General features: G+C 39.5%; 1 protein-coding gene and 1 long non-coding RNA gene across 2 annotated transcripts; both read left to right on the top strand.

The window, feature by feature from the left end:
• Nucleotides 1-8,630: 8,630 nt before the first annotated feature.
• LOC121306530 (M1-specific T cell receptor beta chain-like) lies at nt 8,631-14,707 on the top strand. The gene is made up of 5 exons (XM_041238291.1): nt 8,631-8,726; nt 10,798-11,172; nt 11,683-12,015; nt 12,816-12,905; nt 14,478-14,707. The coding sequence occupies exons 1-5, from the start codon at nt 8,678-8,680 to the stop codon at nt 14,705-14,707; spliced, it is 1,077 nt and encodes a 358-aa protein (XP_041094225.1). The 5' UTR covers nt 8,631-8,677.
• A 2,507-nt stretch (nt 14,708-17,214) lies between these two features.
• Nucleotides 17,215-24,706, top strand: LOC121306442. The gene is made up of 3 exons (XR_005948220.1): nt 17,215-17,589; nt 23,230-23,329; nt 24,088-24,706. It is a non-coding gene; the product is annotated as an uncharacterized LOC121306442 (long non-coding RNA).
• The last annotated feature ends 309 nt before the right edge of the window (nt 24,707-25,015 follow it).

The following is a 25,015-nucleotide window of genomic DNA, read 5'->3' as shown; positions in this document are numbered from 1 at the left end:
GGTCTTCTTAAAATGCAGCCATAAGATACTGTCAGCTGTCTAATTTGGTATCCCCGTGCATTTCAGGCAGCGAGGCTCCTAGAAATGTCAAACTTGCACAATACGTCTACCTGTGCCCCATTTACTCGTGTTTATTCCAGACATAACAGCACAAGCCAGAGAGCAACACTCGTGAAAACCTTCGTGATCATTTACTTTCAGCTTTCAAGTTTTGAAATCCAATATATATACAAAAAATAGTCTACTTTGAAATCTGCACAATCGTTTATAAACATGTAGGTTGCATAGTAAATACGTGAAGCATTCATTCTTATTTCAAGTTTTTTTTATGAAAACAAACTATAACTGATTATATACATCCCAAAGAAATCATGCCGTCCTGTCGAAAAAGTTAGTAAATGATAAAGTGTGCTGCTTAGTTTTGTTTTAACATACACAGATTTGAAAAACTTCACTCGCTGACATTCGATTCGAGGCATTTAACTCAAAATCAAATTGTTCTGACGGGTGTTGGTCAGATTTCTGTAACACATTTCCGTATCCCCACATTATTCCACGCTTGTGCAGGTGCAGTTTTTAAGATCGCTGGACATGCAAAAGCGCTATATTTCTGTGCCTGAGCCCCGCTGTGTTCTCCATTGAGTTCTGCTCCAGCTTGCAACAAACATTGAAACAAGACAAATCTAATTATGTTGTAAAATAAAACAGCACATTTCATTTTAACACCACTGATTTTCTAGATATACAGTATGTTCAGCCTCCTGCGTTGCTCAATATACAAAACCCATCATTAAAGTAACCTTATAAAACTTTTTTTTCTTTTAAAACTCATTTTCATTGTATTACATGTAAATATTGTTCAGAAGCATCGAGCATTCACATCCAGCAATCTTTGAAAAAGTGCAGTTGTGTTGGCGTGACGTTATCAAGGGTAAAGAATTCTACCATATGTAACACCTGAACTTGTTTGCATGCCGAAACATTGATTATAATGCTTCTGGAGCACCTTTCTATATATATTACCTTTTTCAACTTCATATGGGCTTCCTTGTTTGAACTGTTGAGTTTTTAACTAAATCAGGAAAAGTCTGTAATGAATATAGGTGTGTGTGGCTGTTTGTTCAGGGTTAGGGGGCCCACAAGTGTATGCTTGCCTAGGGCCCAGTGATGGGGTAATCCGGCCCTGTCCATCAATACTCTAAAGCCATAAATATTTGTAAGACAACTTACGCGTTTGCAACCAATGAAAACAAACTGCAGACATTTTTGGCATGAATATCAAATTCCACCAACAATACATTTGTATATTGGGAAACAGTGTTCCAACTTGAGAGGAAAGGAAATACCAGGAGCGACGCTGTTTTTCTCTTGATTTTTTTTTTTATCTTTGAAGATAATTCAAATTATTTAAGAAATAAAAAAATTTGTTTTTGTTTTTTCTTATATAAAATTATAGTATCTTACATCTGTTAAAAACTAGAGGTAATGCTTTGTGCTAATCCCTCAACTTTTAAGACTATTTGGCTTCAAACAAAACCCTTCCTAGGACGGTAAGCTAAATAAACAAATAATACTATTCTGTGAGTACTGAGAATTCATCATATAGTTAAAAGCATACGTGCACCACTAGTACCTCTCTGCGCTTTACAATGCTTCCCAATGTATTTGACTGATGAAAATGTTATTGTAGTTTTTAACAATGTAAGCAGTTGCTTAATGTTGTGCGCACTGAGTCTGTGGTGTCCTATCATGTATTTCCATTCTGAATCACGTCTGTGTACAGAAGTGAAATCAATATGTCTTGTGTTCTCAGTAACAGCAATGTATATATATGATGCAGGTTCTGTACCAAAAAATGTCAATATATATATATATATATATATATATATATATATATATTTACGTGTTTAACATATCCTTTAGTCAAGGGAAAGTGTGTTTGAAAAGAAACACTGGAGGCGCTTCTAGGCCTCTGATGCCATGGTAACTGCTCTCTCTTATTTCTATTGAACTGTATTAATCTGTCTGCGATGTCATTTATAATTTTACCATATTTTGGGTTTGGGACAGTTCAGGCAACTCAACTCGAAACCCAATGCATCCGGAAAAGCCTGAACTGTCCCAAACTGTCCTGCTGAACACAGAGCCACATGGTCACCTTAGTCATTTACTCCACAGTTACTAACGAGGCGATCCAGTATTCCTTGCTAGGTAACCCTTCATGCATTGTGGTATCGAGTCTATTTATCCATGTCCTGTGCTTTACAATTCTACATGAGCTCATTTTATTTATCCTAAAACCACAAATTGTGGGTCATTCATGTTGTGTTAATGAATTAGGTCTATTTAAATTGAATACTTTATTCATAATGTATACTATGAATATATATATATATATATATATATATATATATATATATATATATATAATAACATACACACACGCACACACATTTAAAAAGATTTTAGGCCCAACAGTCGGCCATTGTTTTGTAATGACGCACTTGTATAAAGAGATTGTGAGCATTCTCTGCCCTCTGCTGTACAAACATAAAACTGCAGCCACGCCTTCTCATTAGACACGTGGTCTCATATATTTTCCACTTTTTAAAAGTTACAAGATGCACTTTCTGAGTGACACGCTCTACAAAAAATCTAACTAAATATTATGATATTTTTAGTACAGTATAAGATAATTACTCTCCCAGGACTGCTCATACCCCACCCAGCTCATGTTTTCAATGCAAAGGCTATACAACGAATGAACGGAACAGTCTTGTGCAATCCTGTGTGCTGCACGTGAAGGGATATCTGCAGGGCACACACATTGACCCTTTCTGCACGAGTCACACTGCATTGTTCAGAGACACGCAGCTTCCTTCTGCCTTTTGTTCCAACTGTGCTCTAAATGACTTAATTATACAAATAACTTGTAATAATTGGTCCAATTAAGTAATTTAGGGCAAAGTTGTAACAAAAGCCACATTAGACATCAGTCCTCCAGGAATGGAATTGCCCACCTCTGACCTACACTCTGCCCTCCACAGAGAGACTAGGGCTAGCCATGCTCCAGCTCAAGGCTGGCTCCAGAGCTGATGGGGTCCCACTGCTCCAGCTCCAGCCTGGCTCCAGTGCTGATGGGGACCCCTTGCTCCAGCTCCAGAGCTGATGGGGTCCCACTGCTCCAGTGCCCAGCTGGCTACAGAGCTGATGGGGACACCCTGCTCCAGCTCCAAGCTGGCTCCAGCAGCCCCTGTTTCAGCTCCAGAACTGATGGGGACCCCCTACTCCAGCTCCAGAGCCACTAAAAGTGCTAGTCCAGGGGTCTCTAACCCTGGCCCTGGAGAGCTACAGGGTCTTCTGGTTTTCATTTAAACAAGCTCTCAATTAGTTATGCACTAATTACTGGCTTAATTATTCAAGATGAACAGGAGTTCCAGATCTTTAGCCACTGATGTAAGGAAAGGAAAAATGTGTACAATTGGGACTAATATCTGAAAAAACAAAATTTGAAAGGGGGAAAATATTTCTGTGAGTCAGAAATGACATTGTTGACAGAAATTAGAAATACAAATCACAACCTGTTTTACCTTCACCACCTCGTATGGCATCCTTTGTTTCGTAATTAATTCCCGAGGGTAGTGAAGTCAGGCCTTTTCTTACTTCTGGGATATTTTTCAGCTTTAATATAATAAAATGACTTTGATGGTGATTGGACATGCCAGGTGCGTTCCAGCAGTATGGGTGGAATCAGTGTTCCATAAGGTACAGCATATACTATGTCCTATGATACGTATTATTACTAAAATATACATTATAAATTTCATTTAGCGGTTTGTCTGTCACACACTACATCGTGAACAGCATAAGTGTCTTGATTTTGTACCCGTCTTCACCTTGTTTATTTTAATATTCAATCCTACCCTCCTGTGTATGTTTCATTTGACTATAATCTTTCATTCCCTGTCCTCTTACTACGCAATTAAGGGGACCCTCTCCACATGCCTGCGCTGCAGCTCCATCTCTGGCCCCAAGGACACCAAGATTCAGCTGCAGCTCCATCGACCCCAAGGACACCAACCCTGAAGATTCAGCTCCAACCTCAGACAGCACAACACCTGACCCCAACCAGCCCACCCCCACAACCCCCGGCAACATCCAGCACACACGGGAGTGCCAGACCCTGCTGGAGCTGGAGTTTGTAGAACTCAGGGATGAGGTGAGCCGCTCAAGAGAGAGAATAGAGTAGCCGTCAACGAGCTGACGTCGAGATGAAGGACCTGCAGCAGGAGAACCAGAGCCTAAGGACCCAGCTGACCAGCGCCAAGGAGGTGATGCAGTGCAGAGAGAAGACCATCACCAGAGACTGAGGGAGCAGCTCCACAGATACATGCTACTCAACCGCGACAAGGTGCTGACTGCCCCCTCAGAAGAACGTCACCACACACAGGAGTAGGCCTGGTGGAGCTTAAGGTCTGTACTCCTCGAGTCAGGAAGATCTTTACATGAGGCTCGAGACTGTCTAGAGCTGCACAAGGAAGACCAGTGACCCAGCGCCAAGGAGTTGATGAAAAAGTGCAGTCCGAATACCATCCCCAGAGACTGAAGGGGCAGGCCTCACAGATACACCGCCCCCCCCCCCCCCCCCCCCACCCACACACACAGCACACTGGCCAAAAAGATGATGAACGCAGAAGTGACTCTCCTCATTGACAACAGGAAAAACCTTTACATGAGGAGACTGTTTCCAGCCAGCGTGTCAACAACACCCGCTGCAAAAAACATGGAGCGAGCCCCGCAGCTGCTGAACCGGGACACACTGGGGAGCCCGAGCTGCCAAGGCCGTGAGGAGGGTGGCTGAGACAGCCACACAGGAGTTCCCCTGACCTGTGGTCATCTCCACGCTGCTGCCCCAAGCCGATACCCACCCAAAAGGCAGACGGGTCCACTTCGCCCTGAAGCGAAGACTCAACCATCGTTCAGGGCATTGCACAAAATACTCATTAAGTGTTTTCCTGTTGCATCCCATTTTCAAATGAAACTAGTAACTGTCACCGTATATAGAAAAAGCGCATCTACATCTTACCCCGCTAATCTCAAAGTGGACGTTTTGAATGACAGGTGCTGTAGCCGGCAAATGAAAGTGCCCAGTCGGATTGATGATTGACAGTCATTTAAACGAATGAGAGCATTTAGAGCTGCTTCAGTCAATGAGATCTGTCAGCACAGGATGAAATGACTGACGGGTGACACTACAGAAGCCACTGAGTTGACTGACAGCTCCCCCTAGCCATTCAGAGCGGAACGGGGACGGGACAGTCAGCAAGTATTAAAACTACACAAACTAGAGATGATTTATAAATTATAATTTTGGTAAGAAAAAAATATATTATCCACGTTATCTTATATAAATTTATTTCAGTCATATTTTTTCGGGAATAGCATTTAACGACCTGTACTGATTATAATCGAAAAGTAGCAAGACTACTTCTAAGTACCCACGGTGACCAAATTGTACCTCTTCCTAATGTACCATGACGGGTAAACATTGAATTTGTACCTTTAAAGGAACTACAATAAAGGATCTAAAATGTGCCCCATAAAAAAAGACACAGATTTGTCACTTAATGGCACCAACAGTGACAAAGCATTTGTACCATTATAGGTACAGGACAAGGCTCCAAATCTCACTCTGTTCTTTAAGTACAGGCATTTTAACTGGGAGTAAACACAAAGCATGTTTCAAAAATAGTCACAGCTGGTAAATAATAATAAAAAAAATATATAATAATAAAAAAACACAAAGTTAAGAATATTGGATGCATAAAAGTGAATGGCAGCCAACTTCAATACCTCTGAAAAAAACCATTCACTCAAGGACCATTCATAGTTATAATAAATACGAGGACAAACACCCTGGAAATTAAAATGAAAAGCACAAATTCTAGCTGTGTCTTCAAACTCCATTGTCTTAAATTACATTTTATACTTTGAGAAAGGTACATTACATTACATACATTTGTGTTAACCAAATTAATTGCAAAGTCCCGTTGCTGGGCAGAGAAGCAGTAACATTAAACATTTGCGAAACCATAACCTAGATGCTACGCAAAAAGCAATAACCTATTTAAAACCAGAATACATTTAACCAGAATAGCATTTATTTATTTATTTATTTATTTATTTATTTATATTGTATTGCTACACTATATTTACATTATAACCGAATTTGTACATTAATAAAATATGATAACACGATAGGCTACGCTGTTCCAAAATAGTTGACAAAAACGAGGTGACGTTTGACCGTTTACTCGCTGTTACACTGGAGTCGATGCAATTAATATGAATTAACCACAAAAAGAAAGACGATACTAGTTTAATACTCTTTCAGACAAATAGCACACCTTTTAGAAATATTAAATTCCCCTGTCCTGTCCCTCTGCTGGTTTGTTAAAATATCCCCCTTAATGTTATTTCACCAGGAAAATTTTTTTTTTTTTTTAATGAATTTTCATTTTATTTTTTATTTTTTTAACCTACCTTTAAATTTTGCCGCTTCACCCTCAGTAAAATGTGTACCGTTTTTACCTAATTTTGCTATCAGGTTATCTGTTGACAGGAACACACGAAACTCAACCGCCCAAAAAAAAAAAAAAAGCCTCTCAGCTTCAACCGTCCTCGCTCGCGCTGTAGAAAAATCACGTGCGCACGCGCAGATTCGTATTCTCCTTTCTGTGACGTAAGCAAGGGAGTACCGCGCCTTTTTTGTAGGACACATTTGTACCTTTTAATTTATATTTTTAAATGTTGTGCCTTTTTATTAATTGAAATTGCACACACACACACACAAAAAAAGTACCAGTAAGGATCTTAAGCTTACCTCAAAGGGAATATAGTTCTTCTTTGGGGCACATAAAAGTACTCATGTTGTACCCCCTTTTTTTTCTAACAGTAGGCGCTGTTAACTATTTTTAATTTATATTAATTAACTTTTTTATTTTTAATTTTAGGATGATGGAGGCTTATGAAAAAACAGAAAAAAGAAAAAAAGTCTATCGATTCTGAAACTATCTCCTTCAGAAGATTTTTTCTCTATCTTTTTAGGGGCTGATAACATTAGTAAATTTGTGGTCTTTAGTATTTACGTCATTAAACACGTTTCCTATAACGTATTGTACATTTTTACTTGATAATTATTCATTTCATTTGTATTAAAGTATGCAGATGTTAATTTTGTTTAAGCTATAGTAAACTGTTTTGCTTTTTTCACCAACTTCTGTTTTTTTTTTTTTTTTTTTAATATTGCAGCAATGTTGGACATAAATGCGTTCTGAAAAATTAATTTCCATGTCTCCTGTCTAACTTTTTTGATCTTTAATAAAAATGTTGAATTCTGAAAGGTATTATTTAAGCGCCCACAGTTCGGGAAAAAATGGAGACTGGATAGACAGCAACGATTTTTATATAGCGCCTTTCATAGTGGACCGCCATCACAAAGCGCTTTACAGACCAGGGTGTGTGAGCTATGCATCAGCTGCAGAGTCACTTACAACAACGTCTCACCCGAAAGACGCAGCACAAGGAGGTTCAGTGACCTGCTCAGGGTCACACAGTGAGTCAGTGGCTGAGCTGGGATTTGAATTGGGAACCTCTTGGCCTGTTTCTTTAACCACTGGACCACACAGCCTCCTAAAACTGAACTGCCCCTCATCCACCTAAGAGAAAGGATACTCCCTCCAGTCCAGGGCAGGCTTGAGACAACGGAGATTAAACTGCTCCCTCCCTCACCCCCCCTAAGAGAAGCTCTGAGTTGATTGCAATGTGCTTACTCTCCCACTGAGCTTGGCTAAGCACAGCACTATAAATAAAAAGCTTCTTGTGGTAAGGCATACGCCACAGCGCATTTTGCAGATAATGCAATACATTTAGAGCTATTGTGCAATCCGCAGGAGGTTCTGCCTGAACCGGAAACTGAGGTTTCTAGAACAAATAAGCAGTTTACTGAAAGCTGAGGTATAGCTGCACCTTTTTTATAATCCTCATCTGTGTGGTCTAGAAGCCAGCAGCCCCTATCACAAGCCTCAAAAGGGCAAAAACCAAAAATTGTAATCCGTTGAAAACACTGGTGCAGGGCTCAACTGTCTTCATGGTTACAGATTGTGCGTTGTGAGAGAGAACACCTGTTAGAACCACGTGACTTCTTCAAGTACCTTTAATTCTATAGGAAGGGATAATCTGTAAGCGTTCGCTGATTCCCTCTAATGGTCCGCCATACAAAGAGCGCAAGGGAAAGATAAAACCCTCAACCTGACTGGAGGTAGCCAAGCAACACTGCCTGAATCCTTAAAACGCATCCCTATACACCACAGCACATATAATAATTGCGCTTTGAAAATCCAATTAAATACCTTGGGAAAAAAAAAAAAAAAAAAAAATGCTTTTGGAGAATTAGAAATATGTTAACGTTCAACGCATCTTGTTTACAGCACACGGTTGAAACTTTGCAGTGTTTTTTTTTTTTTGCGTTATCTCACGGAAGTCATCAGTGGCATGTCACATGGCGCGCTATCGCTATAGCCTATAACAGAAGAAACTGTTCATTTCGTTGGTCGACAAGCCACCACGAACAACAACCAGACACAGCAAAACAAAAAAAAAGAGATTCACCTCCGTCATGAAGGCAGTGATCATATTAATATCAGCACTGGCTGCGTATTCGTCGAGTAAGCGCTTTGGTATAGTAATAATATTAGTTGTATTAGTTTTATTAGACGGCTTTGGAGACGAGATGGTTCATCGCAATGGCATCTTTTCCAGATTAAATATTTTATACGAATCTATCAAAAGCCTAGAAGAAGCATCTCCACTGTTTGTTTTCAAACAAAACATTTTTCTTGAAAAAGGAAAACCGCTGAGTACTAAAATTAGCAAAATCCAAAACAACAAGGTAATATAGTATACATGTGAATAATTAATAAAGAAAAAAGCAGTGCTGCAAACAGTCTGGCATTATATATATATATATATATATATATATATATATATATATATATATATATATATATATATATATATATATATATAGTTTTATATATGTTTTCTCCATTTTTGAGGTTAAAACGAAATTATAATATTATAATAATAATAATAACTATATCTGGATTGCAAAAAAAGTATGACCATAACGTATAATTATTGGATCATTATAATTAGTTCAGTAGTACTATAATAACTTGCAGGTCATTATGAACAGGAATTGAAATTTATTTAGTATGAAATTTATTTACAAAATTAAAACGTATAATCGTGCAGTGCTCAGATAAATACGTTATTATTATTATTATTATTATTATTATTATTATTATTATTATTATTATTATTATTATTATTATTATTATTATTATTATTATTATTATTATTATTACAAGATTTAAATTATATATAAATTATATTATTATTATATAAACTGCAGTGTACAAAATCGAAGGCATATGAAACAAAAGGTGTTTTTTTTTTTTTTTTTTTAAATGTACACAAAAACGTTTAAAAGATTAAAAAAAAATAATAATTTTCATGAAGTTTAGGGCAACAACCCTTCTTTAGCTGTTTAAATTTTAAATGAGATTTTTAAACAGTTGAAGAAGGGCTTTGCTTGAAATTTGAAAATAAAATATTTTTTAATCATTTGTGTACCTTTTGTGTAAAGAAGGATTTCAGGCTTTTTTTTTCTGAAAATTTAGAAAAAAACACCATAAAAAAAAAAAAAAAAAAAAACTTTTCTTTGGTATATATATATAATATATATATAAATATATATATATATATATATATATGTTGTTTGAATAAATAATACCTTTTTTATATATACAAACTACATGTCTAAGATATAAACAAACTACCTTTAATAATACAGACCTTTATAAACAGGTGTTTCTTTAAAATAAAAAATACAAAAGTTACCGTTATTTTGCAGGAGAAAGAAATAAGAAGAAACAGTGAGAGGTGGAAGCAGCTGCAAAGCTGGTTATTGAATTAACTGCCCTGTCCAATTAACGCGAAACAGCAGAGCCGCGTTACTGCCACACAGCGCAGTGCTTCACAGCTTAATGGGTTAGCTTTGGTCGATTAAAGCGATTAGAAACGATTCCCTTCAGTTCAAAGCTGAAATCCCATATACATAAGCTGTTCTTAAATATAATAAAAGTAATATTATGCTTAATAAATAATTAAATAGACTGATATATAATTAAATAATATGTATTTTCCATCCAGCTGAAGAAGGACTTGTAGTCCGAAACGTCCTGTTTTAATTTTTTGTTAGCTTCAATTATTCACATGTACCTATATTGCCTTTTTCTTTACACGCACACAAACACACACACACACGGACACACTTTATTGTTTATAATTGCATTGTTTTATTTACAATATAATATTAATATTATTTTATATAAGATGCAATGTGATTTGTCATTTAATCAGAGCGGCGGTCTGTGTCAAAGTTAAGTTATTGGTTATTACTATTGTTTTAAAACACAAAACTCTGCCAGACTTGTCATGATTTAACGTAATTAGGTCGATATAAATTAATAGAGTTTGTCGAATGACTTCAGACGCCAAACAAAAAATAAACAACTATTGAGAGAACAACAGGACCTTCATCATATTAGTTTAATGGACCGAATAAGGCGTAAGGATGATAATTCTGGGAGAATTTGTTTTTTTTTTAAACATTAGACTTAAGTGTAACGTAACATTATTATTATTATTATTATTATTATTATTATTATATAGGTATCGTGGATGGGGAAGACCAGAAAGCGCTGTTGTTAAGGCAGCCCCACCCCTCGGTTACCTCACCCCAGGGAAGAAACCCTAAAATCAGATGCCTGGTGGAGAGGAATCACAAGGTCGGACGGCTGGTGCTATCCTGGTACAAGAAGCCCCCTGCTGAGGGCATGCGTTTGGTTTTAAGCCTCCGGTCCAAATCCAAAGCCAGCTACGGAGATGGTTTCTCAGAGAGGTTCCTGCCTGAAATTGACGAGGACAGCAACAGCTTCAGCCTGACCGTGGGGCAGATCGAGCAGTCTGACGCGGGAGTTTACTACTGCGCCGCCTGGTACTCTAACAGATATGTGTTCGGTGAAGGGACGGAGATGGTCGTTTTAGGTAAAAGAAATATTTAAAAAAATAAAAACGGCTGTCATTTTGCGAGTTATTTAAAGAACTATTTTTTAATGAAAACTGGTGCAAAGTTATTAAAAGTCAACACAATACTAAACTATAAATATATTATATCTATATATATATATATACTATATCATATATTCACTATTCTATATATATATATATATATATATATATATATATAATATATATATATATATAAACTTGGCCTAAATATAACCGGCAACAAATATAAATCATAGTGATTGATTGGATTGACATTGATCTATCGGGAGCATTGATTGTATAGGCATTTGAACTCCCTCTTTTTTTATAAGACGGCGTATCCGGAGTAACAAACCAACACGGGATATTTAAACCTTAAACTTAATAAATATATATATAATAAGTGTGGTGAACATTGTGAGTTGGGAGTAGTGTGGTATTTCGTGTTTTAATTGCACACACTGTTGATATGCCCTGTCGGTAAATTATTCTGTATTTATTTTTCAGGCAAGCAGCCCCCTCCTCGGAAGCCCTCTCTGTCTGTTTACCCGCCGGCTCACAAAGACCTGCGGGAGAGGAATTTGGTGTTGTGCCTGGCGAGCCGGTTCTTCCCGAAGCCGGTCCGGATCAGCTGGACGGTGAACGGCGCCGAGCCCGCGTTGCCCGGCTCTCAGGTACCGGAGCCGCTCGGTAACGGCGACGGCACGTTCTCGGCCTGGAGTCTGCTCGAGCTGAGCGGCGAGGCGTGGCACGAGGGCGCGCGGGTCACCTGCCAGGTGGAGCACGAGAGCATAACCGCCGAGGAGCCTCTGACGAGATCGACTGAGACGAAGAGCAAACGTGACGATCATTATTATTATTATTATTATTATTATTATTATTATTATTATTATTATCATTATTATTATTATCATCATCATCATCATCATCATCATTATCATTATTATCATCATCATCATCATCATCATCATCATTCATCATCATCATTATCATCCATTGTAGTAGTAGTAACAGATCATCATCATCATTATTATTATTATTATTATTATTATTATTATTATTATTATTATTATTATTATTATTATTCATTGTCATTGTTATTATTATTATTATTATTATTATTATTATTATTATTATTATTATTATTATTATTGTTATTGTTATTATTATTATTTATTATTATTATTATTATTATTATTATTAGTTGTAGTAGTACACTTCTGTCTAATGTTTTAAAACACAAAACTCTGCCAGACTTGTCATAATTCAACGTAATTAGGTCGATATAAATTAATAGAGTTTGTCGAATGACTTCAGACGCCAAATAAAAAATAACAAACACTTGAGAGAACAACAGGACCAGAACTAGTGATTTCCTATATTGTACTGCATAGACCTTCATCATATTACTATAATCAACCGAATAAAGCGTAAGGATGATAATTCTGGGAGAATTTGATTTTAAAAAACATTAGACTTAAGTGTAACGTAACATTATTATTATTATTATTATTATTATTATTATTATTATTATTATTATTATTATTATTATTATTATTATTATTTTTGTAGTAGTAACAAGTACAATAGTATTTAAATTGGAGAAATGGAGAGAACTATTGTTTGTTTTTCATTAAAAGGCTGTAAGAGAGGGCATCAACCATCAGGATCGCAAACGGGCGGGAATTGGATTAAAACTTCTGACAACTCGACAGATTACAGCGACGCAGGTATTGCAAATACACACATAAATACACAGATAGATAAATACACAGATAGATAGAGAGATACTTAAGGAAAAAGTGACAAATCAAAAAATGTGAAATTTCAAAATCTAACATGAAATACTAGTTAACTGCTATTAAGGCTTTTTTTTGCAAGATCATTTTGTAGTTTATTTGCGGTTAAATAAAATATCTAAATTAAGTTCATATAGTTTTTTTGTTTTTTGTTTTTTTTTCACTCAACCCTCACATTGTAATACACTTTATTTTTACTGTGTTTCCAAAGTATCTAGAATCTCTCTTGCAGCTTATTCAGAACGCTGCTGCAAGAATTCTAATTAAAAACCAGCAAACATATTACTCCTGTCTTGGCCTCCTTATACTGGCTTCCTGCGCAGTTTCCAATTGATTTTAAGATTTTATTTCTAACTTATAAAGCCCTTAATGGATTGGCTCCCAGTTATTTACAGGAGCTGCTGATCCCAACGCATTCCTAAGAGGAATCGTAGCTCTCAAGATTCAAGGGTCTTGCTTATCCCAAGGTCAAATACTAACAGTAAGGGAGGAAGAGCCTTTTCTTATCAGGCTCCTACATTATGGAACGCTCTGCCTTTCTTTGACAGAGAAGCTAAGAGTCTTGTTGTTTTTAAGTCAAGATTGAAGACTTATTCATATACACAGGCCTTTTTATTATAGTCTTTCATTGATATCCATTATTACTGTGTTTTATTTATTTATTAATATACATGATTGGAAATGTATTTACTTTGATTTAAAATAGTCTTTTTATTATAGTCTGTTTATGCTATTTTAATGTTTTATTGTGATCTATGTATTATTATTATTATTATTATTATTATTATTATTTTTTTTTTCTTAGCAGATGCCCTTATACAGTTGTATACAAAATAATACATATCAAGAATTGCAGTACAATTAAGAGCAAGATACAAAATACAATGACTTCAGTCCTAATAAGAGCAAATACAAAACACAGCAGATAACAGTGTTGATAGTTACATAGATAGTTACAAGATACTGCAGATTGGGTTAAGTGCAGGATTAAATACAATAGAATAGGGAGCAGATAAGTGCATTAAATGTAGAGTGCTATATTGTCCAGAAGGGAAGAGTTGAGTTTTACAGGTGTTGTCTGGAGGTATGTCTTTGAGGAGGTGTTTTCTTTAAGCACCTTTGGATCTATGAAGTAAGGTGCTATATAAATAAAATGAAATAAAGAAACAAATAATTCTAGGTGATGCAAAACTTTTGGCTACAGCTGTAGATCTCCTTTAGGGAAGTTCGAGAGGATCCACCATGGGTTTCAAAGGACCGTCCTACAGCTTCTGCCAAAAGTTTTGCATCACTTAGAATTTTAGGATTGAGACATACATTTAAAAAAAAAAAAAAAAAAAACTATATGAACATAATAGATATTTGGATATTTTATTTAAGCGTTTGTTTCCTTTGAGTTGCATCCCTGCATGGTGCGCTTTTACCTGGTTATCTGTTCCTCCTTGGGGCTCTCCTCGGGTTTCACAACCCTCCTTTAGTATTTGAATCCTCTTGTTTTTCCAGATCTGGAGCGCCCGTGGGGTATTTTGAAGATGGCCTCCTGTTGCTACACAATTGTTTTAGTTCTCAGTGCTGTCTACGGGATAGTGGTCTCCGCTTACATTTTCAAAGAGAGAAGAGAGGCACAAGGGAAGAGATGTGAACCGGAACCCAAACTCAATGCCAAACCAAGGGGGCCCACGGGGAACTTCACGACCCACAGGAGGAAAGCTCCAGCCATGCCAGGAATTTAAATAAACTGTCTTGCTTAAAAAAAAATTTTTTACACCCAAAAAAAAAGGTGTGTGTGTGTGTGGGGGGGGGGGGGGGGGGGGTGGTTGGAAAAATGCCATTGGCAGCCCAGCTTTGATGTTTGAACTTCAGTAAAAACTGCTGCATACGTATCACGTTCACAGTGTTGAACTGCACGTACCAAAAACTGTGACATTTCGAAATCTAGCATGAAATACAACAATACTGCTATTACAGCTTTCAGTAGAATTCTGCGAGATCGTTTCAGTATTTTCTTTGATGATCATATAGCTGTACTGTAACTGATTTCACATTAGAAGGAAATTTGCTGTTTTCAGTATTTCATTTTATTTTTATTTTGTTTGCAACAAATATAACAGTGTATATGGCAGGACATTGAATCTTGTATAAAAGCTTCCTTAATTTTAAATGTTGGACATAAAATCCTATATTAATAAATTAAAAAAAAATCTAAATGTGTAATAATAATAATAATAATAATAATAATAATAATAATAATAATAATAATATATATATATATATATATATATATATATATATATATATATATATATATATATATATGTGTGTGTGTGTGTGTGTGTGTGGTGTGTGTGTGTGTGTGTGTGTTTGTGTGTGTGTGTGTGTGTGTGTGTGTGTGTGTGTGTGTGTGTGTGTTTGTGTGTGTGTGTGTGTGTGTGTGTGTGTGTGTGTGTGTGTGTGTGTGTGTGTGTGTAAGAGAACATCAGGCATAAACTGTGCATTAATAAGCAATAATTTCACCTGTAATTTGTACAGTACAGAAAATAGCTGTTTACTGTTAAGCTTAATAAGATGAAATATTTTATATTTTTCAATGTTTAAACCCAACTGCACCATGCGGCCCTCGTGGTGTGTTAACACTGAAATACAAGACTCCGACACTAGGGGGCGCCCTTACTACACAACCCCTGCAGGGAAGCCCTTACAGCTGTGGTCAAAACAAAGTTTTTGCATCACCCTACAGAATGAACTGATGTTACAGTTCGAAAGTGATGTAAAACTTTTGGTCAAGGCTGAACAGAAGCAGTTGTGGTCTGGGTTTGCTTGCACTGTGTGAAGCAGCGGGGAGAGACAGCGCTTAACGCCTGGATCACACATCCAAACATGCAGCTCACGCAGCGGGACAGAGAGAGAGCTTGTATGGTGGGCATCCAAAGAGAAAAGAGGCCGCCGAGGCTGATGTGAACGCCTCCTGGCTCAAAACACACCGCAAACAAAACGCACTAAGACGCTCTTATTCCTTAGTGAAAGCCATTGCCTCGTTTCCGAGGAGACATCTGGATATCTCGCCTCTAGAAACCAACAGAAATAAAATAGAAACACACACTAACCAGTTGGCACCTGTTTAAAGGGTTTGGACAGCAATGCTCGTTTCGGGTATATTGTGGGATTGCCAATTTAAACGCGGCGTGGAAATACACTACACTGGCCACTTTATTAGGATCGGTACCTGCTATCAGGTATTGGTAACAGAAAGGACAGGCAGCGGATAAGCAGGACGAAGGAGATTGGGAAAAAAAATACCCAAATACCCTTTGATGTTCAGGCGCTACAAAATCAATAAGCTCTTCGTGAAAGCGACTGCTCTGTCTACTGCAAAACAAAGGGGCGCAAACGCGACCGCACTGCGAGGTTCTGGTTAGCGGGGAACGGTTGTGTGCCTACAGCGTCGCTTTAACGTTGCTGATCGACTCAAAGTCCATTTGGTCTGGTTAATAAGTCTAAATCACTGATTTCTACTCATTTTTTACTTAAAAATCACATCACAGAAACACACTCACACACACTCACTCACACACACACACTTGCAATCCCATTCTAATTAATTAGCAGACTACAGTATTACAAGCATATAGAAGAGTAGCCCGATCCACTTTTATTATAAGTATGCGGACTGTAGTCACACTCGACGTTGCCTTTAAGAAGCATTTACAAACCGGCAGGTCATAAATATATCCGCTTGTTAACGTGTGGATATCAAAAAGAAGAAAAGCTGTCCTTCCCTCACCTTTACAATCGAGTCAATGACACGTGTTTTAAAAGCCCGCTGGAAGTGCATTTCTGTCTCACCGGGGGAAGGGTGATTTTACAATTTTTCGACTAGAACTGAAAGCAGCTCTTAAACTCATCCAGTCACCGGCACAGCCTGACTGCCTGAGCCGTATAGCAGCCTTGGAATTGGGCAATGTTCGGAAAAACTGACAAAAAAAGAAATCTGATTCGAAATCGAACATGAAATATCGTACCCATGCTACTATTAAGGCTTAAACGATGCTACTTAGAAAAATCTAAATTCTAGAATTCAAGGTGATGCAAAGCTCTTGTCCGGAGCTGTGCATGGCATTACTGTCATAAACTAACACGCTTCTCAGACTGGGATAATGCCAGTTACCGAGAAAGAGAGAGAGAGAGAGAGGAGAGAGAGAGAGAGAGAGAGAGAGAGAGAGAGAGAGAGAGAGAGGGGGGTGTGTGAGCGTCTTTCGAGTCACATGATTGTATTTCAAGCTATTTAAAAGCCCATTCGTTCTGTAAGTTTGTAAGGAAATAATAATACAAAAAAAGACAGCAAGACAGCAGCAAGCAGATCAATACAGCTGCTTCTGCAAAGTAAGAAGCTCGCTGAAAGAAAAGAATAACGCAACAAGTCTGAAGGAGAGCCGCGCCGGTCGGTGCAATAGGAGGGGGGTGTCAGTCAGCGTGAGTGAGCATTGAAGAACTTGCTTTAAAACAAGAAATCGCCTGCATAGCTTGGCTTGCTGCTTCGAGAAGTTCCAGAGCGTTCTTGAAACAAAACGCACCCAACCGCGTTCCGGTATAACTGGATACCTTACCGAGCGAACTGGTACGTGTTTCTGCTGTGGGATATACAGTTCAGCAAAATGCATGTTAATTCAATGCATTATTATTATTATTATTATTATTATTAGCAGACGCCTTTATTCAAGGCGACTTACACAGACTATAGTGTGTGTGAACTATGCATCAGCTGCAGAGGCATTACAACAACGCGTCTACCCAAAGACGCAGCACTAGGAGGTTAAGACATAAATGCATTGATGATAATTGCATTATATGTGTGTGTGTGCGTGTGGGGGGTGGGGGGGCGTAGGGCTTTTGAATGCTTTAAGGATTCGATTAATTTGTATTATACACAAGTGATGTGAATTAACAAAAAAAAACAAAAAAAAACGTTTGCATATCCATGCATTAGCTGTAGTGAGATTGCCTCGTCGCCTTTTGAAAAAAAAAAATGGAAAAATTAATGAAATTTGCTAAAAGTTGTCTTAAAAACCTAAAATTGGACAATAGGCAGCACATTTTAAAAATACTTTTCATTTTGTGAAAACAGCTGAACTGTACGTGTGAGAGCGCCGGTCCATTATGAACGCCCGGCCCGGCGTTGCGCAACAGCAAGGAGGGAGTCCGGGCAGATTTGACCAAATTTGGGTTGTTTATAGTTTTTGGAACCCGCGGAGAACATTTTAGATCATGCTACAAAAATCCTAAAAACAAAACAAAACCAACAAAACCCAGCAGCTGTGTGACAGGAATGTAAAGAGGCGGACAGGGTTAGCTTTGCCAAATCTTCGACACTGCTGGCGTGGACTTGAGTTGATTTCCAAAGTGTTCACTCCAGCCTTTAATTAACTCCTAGGTTTTGAAAGGAGAACAAAAATGGACTTGCATTATTATTATTATTATTATTATTATTATTATTATTATTATTATTATTATTATTATTTGTTTATGTATTTATTTCTTAGCAAAGTTTCACATTACATTATAAAACTATCACAACACAGATAAGAAGAGATACAAAATCAGCAGTAAGTACGAGAACATTTAAATGAGAGGAAATTACAAATGCAGTCAGTAATTCCGTTTGACAGCGATGACAATATAGTTGTTTGCGGTTTTAGTTTTGTAAAATGAACAGGTGTAATACCTGCTTTAAATGTTTTTAGTTAAGTCTGGGGAATGCGCTTTGAAAAGGAACCGTTCCATTTAGCAAAGGTGTACCGAGTCACCCGCGGGCACAGAGCGAGGTGGCATTAACACCAGAGTTAGAACAAATGCAGTTCACACAGTAACACTTCGCTCTTCGCGCAAAATCTTAATTTGCATTCCCAAACTTGGCAGCGCAACAGTTCAAGATACAATAAGTCCCGAACCAATAGACTGGGCGTGTCGTGCAATACAATCTTGCGAAATTCTTACTGTACTCGATGTGTTTTGACAAGTTATTTGGTAAACCATACAGTGCGTAAAACCGTCCCCGGTCCATGTACAGCACTTTCTGCCTTGTTTCTGCCCAGTATAACTTACTAAATTACCGCGTTAGAAACCCCAGCCTTCACCCGAGTTGGTGTTGAGCGATTTTAACTGGTATTCAAGTAATTGCTTCTGACTCTTTCTTTTTTACGCCTTGCCAAATGTTTGCGTCTTTTGCAGCGCGGTCTCCCGGGAAACCGCTTTCAAAACTCCTCAGCGGAGCACACAGTATTAATAAGCAGGTCTAAAATTCCTACCCTGCGAGTGAACAGGACGGGAATTTAACACCGTGCTCAGTCGTTTTCCAAATAAGCTGGTAAGAGTATTTTGAAGCGCCCAGGCGCCCAGTCGTTATGAAACAGGTCTGTCATACAGTAGCTGCCCGTTAGGCACTCAATAGTGCTTTGTATAGAAACACTGTAAAGTAATGTAATACCCTAAACACCAAACCATTCCAGTCCAGGCATTTCTCAAGTTTCTTTTACTGTTTCTAAAATAGGGATCTGAATCGTCTCACTATCCTTATAAACGTTTCCCATAGTAAAAGCACAGCACAGTGTAATAAAGCACAGTGAAAGCATGGTGAAGCATAGGGAAGCATTGTAAAGCACAGAGAGGTCTGGTAAAGCATAGGGAAGCATTGTAAAGCACAGAGAGGTGAGGTAAAACATAGGGAAGCATTGTAAAGCACATAGAGGTCTGGTAAAGCATAGGGAAGCATTGTAAAGCACAGTGAAAGCATGGTGAAGCATAGAGAAGCATTGTAAAGCACAGTGAAAGCATGGTGAAGCATTGTAAAGCACAGAGAGATGTGGTAAAGCATAGGGAAGCATTGTAAAGCACAGAGAGGTCTGGTAAAACATAGGGAAGCATTGTAAAGCACAGAGAGGTCTGGTGAAGCATAGGGAAGCATTGTAAAGCACAGAGAGGTGTGGTAAAGCATAGGGAAGCATTGTAAACCACAGAGAGGTCTGGTAAAGCATAGGGAAGCATTGTAAAGCACAGAGAGTTGTGGTAAAGCATAGGGAAGCATTGTAAAGCACAGAGAGGTCTGGTAAAGCATAGGGAAGCATTGTAAAGCACAGAGAGGTGTGGTAAAGCACAAGGAGGCAACTGTGTCACAGAGTTCCGTCTCAAAACTAGCCCTCCTGAGGCTTCGAGAGGAGCGGGTTACAAAGCATTCCTTCACACCCCACTCCCCATTCCCTAGAGGGTAGGCTCATACCAGTTTGGGCTGGTTCCAGCCCTGCCCTTGGTTTTGGAAAGCTCTGATTGGAGGGAAATGCTGACAGTGTGGAGTCTCCGCCCCCCAAATGCAAGGTACAAACCTTTCCTCTGAGTACCTCACAGCTGATGACAGAGTGGCAGAGCCAATGAGCCACTGCAATATTATATCAGGGAATGGCTGGTATCACAGTACACTAACTATACCCTTCTGAAATGATCTGAAGTGGCAATGCAGACAGACAGACAGACAGGCAGGCAGGCAGGGGCACTGCAATGATTCTGCACTGAGGAGAAATAGTAGCTCAAGGGCTGTGCATCTCTGTGAGCGGATTGCTGTGCCAGGAATTGCTGGTGGTGTAACCCAGCAGGGACTGACCTCTTATCACTGGGAAAGAAACAACGCCAAGAGAGGGCCGGGAGCTCAGCGCTCCGGGGAGGCGTGGGAATAATGAGCCAGTCTCCCAGGGAAGGGATGGGCTCCGGGCTCCGGGCTCTGGGCTCCAGCAAATAATTATAAAATGAATAATAACTTCCATTTATGGAGGCGAGAGACGCAAGCCCTGAGCTGCTTTGAGCTGTTTTGGGTTACTTGGCGCTCCTTTGAGCTGTTTTGAGCTGTTTTCAGCTGTTTTGGGCTGCTTTGAGCTGCTTTGAGCTGCTTTTCAGCTCCTTTGAGCTGTTTTGGGTTGCTTGGCGCTCCTTTGAGCTGCTTGGGGCTGCTTTTGAGCTGCTTTGAATAGCATTCCTCATTCCATTCAAATCATGTGACACCGTGACCTGTTACCTCTTCGCAGTCCCGCCCACTCAACACATAAATAGACAGAGGGCTGAAATTTGAGTAAAAAACCAAACCAAACCAAACCTCCCCCCCGACTCTTAAAAGCTGCTGTGTAGCGTAATGTGGTGTGCTATTATAATTATTAACAAGGGTGGTTTTTATTGTTGTTGTGTTATAATCATTAATGAAAGGCTGACATAAACCCGATTTCATTTTTTTTTTTTTTTTTGAACAGTGAAAAATAAAACTGAAAAACAGCGCTTCTAATTTTCTGACGCCGAAAGAGTTCTTCACCAAGGCGGGCTGGTCTTCGGACCGTGACTGGAGGACCGTCACAGAACGCTGCCTTCCTGCCGTGTCAGAATACATGCAAATGCATTTGGTTTTCCTAAAACCTGCCTAGCCCTGGCATATGAGTTTACCCTCAAACAGCCTCTCCAGCAGGGGGTGGGGTGGGGGGGGGGGGGCTGTGTGTTTACAGGCAAATATTTGCATGTGTTGGAACTGGCTGTGCACCTTGACTTCTCATTCAAGGGAGCAAGACTCCTCTAATACGTTTGATAATTGCCACACTGAGAATTCATTTGGCAGTGTCGCACTATACTGTCATTACAGCGTGGGCGTGATTGTATTGCACAGGCAGAGATACAGGAATGGAAGTGACTCCCGTTACATAGCGGTGTGATCCGTTCCTGAGTTTAATAAGACACAACTAAGCCTACATCTCTGGCCAAAAGTTTGGCATCATCACCCAAGAGAATGAACTCCGATCTGAAATTTCGAAATCTAACATAAAATTCTACTCTGTTAGTATTATGGCTTTCTGGTAGACTTTTTTATATTTTATATATAATCTCAGGGACTGGTCCTAATAAAATAGCCAGGCAGTGTGAAATCTCAGCTTTAGCATTTCAGTAAGAGGTAACCATTTATAAAAGTGACACTGTGCACTGGTTCTCAGAAACAGGCATTAAATTATCAGCGTCCTTCTCTTAAACCAGAGGCTGGGTCCGACGCCCTGACAGCCCTGAGATACAGTACATGGAAACACAAGGAACGCTTTACTGGTAAACAGACAGGGCTGCTTTACAGCATTCCTGGCTGCGCCCCACTGCTTAAAACAACACCGCCTCTGGGGTTTTTTCCCCCCTATCAACACAAAACTGGCAATCAGCTGTAAAGAAACTGCAGAAAATTTCATTGTAAAATATCCGACTCTACAGCTATGGCCAAGTTGCATCATCTCAAGTTTTAGGACTGAGACGTCATATATATATATACCTATACATATATACCTTCCTGTATTGAGTTGCACCCCCTTTAGCCCTCAGAACAGCCTCAATTCGTCGGGGCATGGACTCTACAAGGTGTCGAAAGCGTTCCACAGGGATGCTGGCCCATGTTGACTCCAGTGCTTCTCACAGTTGTGTCAAGTTGGCTGGTAGTGGATCTCTACTCCGAATAGCTCGTTCCATCTCATCCCACAGATGCTCAATTTAATTGAGATCTGGTGACTGGGCAGGCCACTGCAGTAAGCTGAATTCACTGTCATGTTCGTTGAACCATTCCTGGACAATCCTAGCCTTGTGGCATGGGGCATTATCCTGCTGAAAAAAAATCCATTAGCAGATGGACACACTGCTGCCATGAAGGGATGCACCTGATTGGCAATGATGTTCAGATATCCTGTGGCATTCAAACGTTGCTCCACTTTTATCAAGGGCCCCAATGTGTGCCATGAAAACACACCCCACACCATCACACTACCACCACCAGCCTGCAATGTTGACACGCGGCATGATGTATGCATGTACTCATGTGGTTTCTCTCCATACCCTAGTCCTCCCATCAGCGTGAACAGCAGGAACCGGGATTCATCACACCAGGCAATGTTTTTCCAATCCTCCAGTGTCCAGTGTTTTCGTTCCTTAGCCCACTGCAACCGCAGTTTCTTGTGTTTTGCAGAAAGAAGTGGAACTCTGTTAGGTCGTCGGCTGCCATACCCCATTCGTGTCAAGGTACAACGAGTTGTGCATTCTTTTATGGGTCTTTCGGCACCAGTGTTGTACTGGACTGTCAGCTGACTAACTGTAGCCCGTCTGTTGCGCTTCAGGAATGGAAGTGTGCAGGAGGGACGAACGAGGTGGCTGTTCTGCTTGCTAATGTGAATGCTTGTGTTTTATTTTTTATTTGTATGTCTTCCAGCTCTGACCCAGCGCCATGGGAGTGAAAGGGTTGCACTGCTTTCCCTGGTACAGCTGCTGGAAGGAGAGAAGCAAGGAGGCTGGTCGAAACAAGCTGTGTGGTACGATGGGGGGGGGGGACACGACACCCCGGGTTCAAAAGGGATTCTGTAATCTCTCTTGCTTTTCCTGCTCCTTAAACCTGATATTCTTGTTACTCTCTTGTTATCATGCATGCTGCACTTTCCACTGTATGTATTGTACTATTTCATGCATTATGTACTTTCCACTGTATGTATTGTACTATTTCATGCATTATGTACTTTCCACTGTATATCATGTATTATGCATTTCTCTATTTGAAGTATTATGGATTTTTTTTTATATTTACTTCTTCTTGTAAAGCGCTTCGTGATGCACTATGAAAGGCGCTATATAAAATAAAGATCGATTGATTGATTGATTGATTGATATACAGCTCTGGCCAAAAGTTTTGCATCACTTAGAATTTCAGGATTGAGACATTAATTTAAAAATGATTTTTTTTTTTTTTTTTTTTTTATAGAAAAAATGTAAGAAATTTAAGTCTGAGCCAGAAGTCATAATAGTAGCACAGTAGTGTTTCACATTAGGTTTGGAAATGTCAGATTTTTCAGTTTTTCATTCGGTATGTGAGAAAACTATAAAGCACTCGTGTGCAATTCAAGGGTTCGTTCGACTTTATGACGCCATTTCATTCTATAGGGCGATACAGTTACACACACAGAGAGACCGAAGGAGCTATATCTACGAACCAATACAGAAATTTGAAAACATTATGTGTTTTTTTTTTGTTGTTTTTTTATCAATTACTTATCTTTTTTTTTCTTCCTGTTTTCAGAACGGGCCGCTGGAAAAGCTAGGCTGTCGTCTACGCAGTCAGTCAGCAGCGAGGGCGACCCACAGAGCCACCGGGCCTACTTCAGCAGGAAGGCCCGCGTATCCTTTCGCCACGAGATGGACTCCCCAGTGGCGATCATCGACTCCACTAACTGAGGACGACCTCCCCCTCCCTAATTACCCAGGCCCTTAAACGGAACAGTGTGTGCGCCCATTCCTGGAGAGGGAGACCCCTTCACAACAGACGGCAGTCCCTCCTCACATCAGCAGTCTCTGCTTGTCCTACTTTGGGTTGTTCAGCTCTACCACGCTTCCTGGCTGTGCTGCATTTCTGTTACGTGCTATAATTATTTTTTTTCCCTGGAGGGCTAACACATAAGAGTCTAAAAATCAAAGGATATGTGCCCTGCATGCTGGGATATATTTGCTAGCGCTGCGTGGTCTGATTCTTATCTGACTGTTTGGCTCCAGCTCTCTCTGCAGGAGAGGGTCGCTGGGGTCGAACGGGGGCTGATTCACCGTTCAGAGTGAAGCCAGGGCAGAAACAGCTGCTTGAGTTTGTGCGGATCTCCGCTCTCCTCCACAGGGTCTAAGAAAAGCTGAGATCCACACAGATCCATGCAGCTTTGCCACTGAATCAGAGATATAGACACTAGATCGAGGGGGGGGGGGGGGGGTCGGGTTAGGGTTAGGGTTAGGGTTAGGGTTAGGGTTGGGGTTGGGGTTAGGGTTAGGGTTGGGGGTGGGGCAAAACCACAAAAGTATTTCCCCTCTGACCGGGGTGACATCATGACTGCGACAGTTTGGAACAGTTCAGGATTTTCAACTTACCTGTCTCAGGTGCATTTCATTCCTTTGAGAGATGCAGTAGTCCTGCATCTCTCAAAGGAATGAAATGCACCTGAGACAGAATGCACTGGGGCTGTGAT

Source organism: Polyodon spathula, chromosome 48, assembly GCF_017654505.1.
Source record: "Polyodon spathula isolate WHYD16114869_AA chromosome 48, ASM1765450v1, whole genome shotgun sequence".
Taxonomy (NCBI): Eukaryota; Metazoa; Chordata; class Actinopteri; order Acipenseriformes; family Polyodontidae; genus Polyodon; species Polyodon spathula.
The sequence above is the reverse complement of the archived record's forward strand: the minus strand, read 5'-3'. Positions and strand labels throughout refer to the sequence as shown.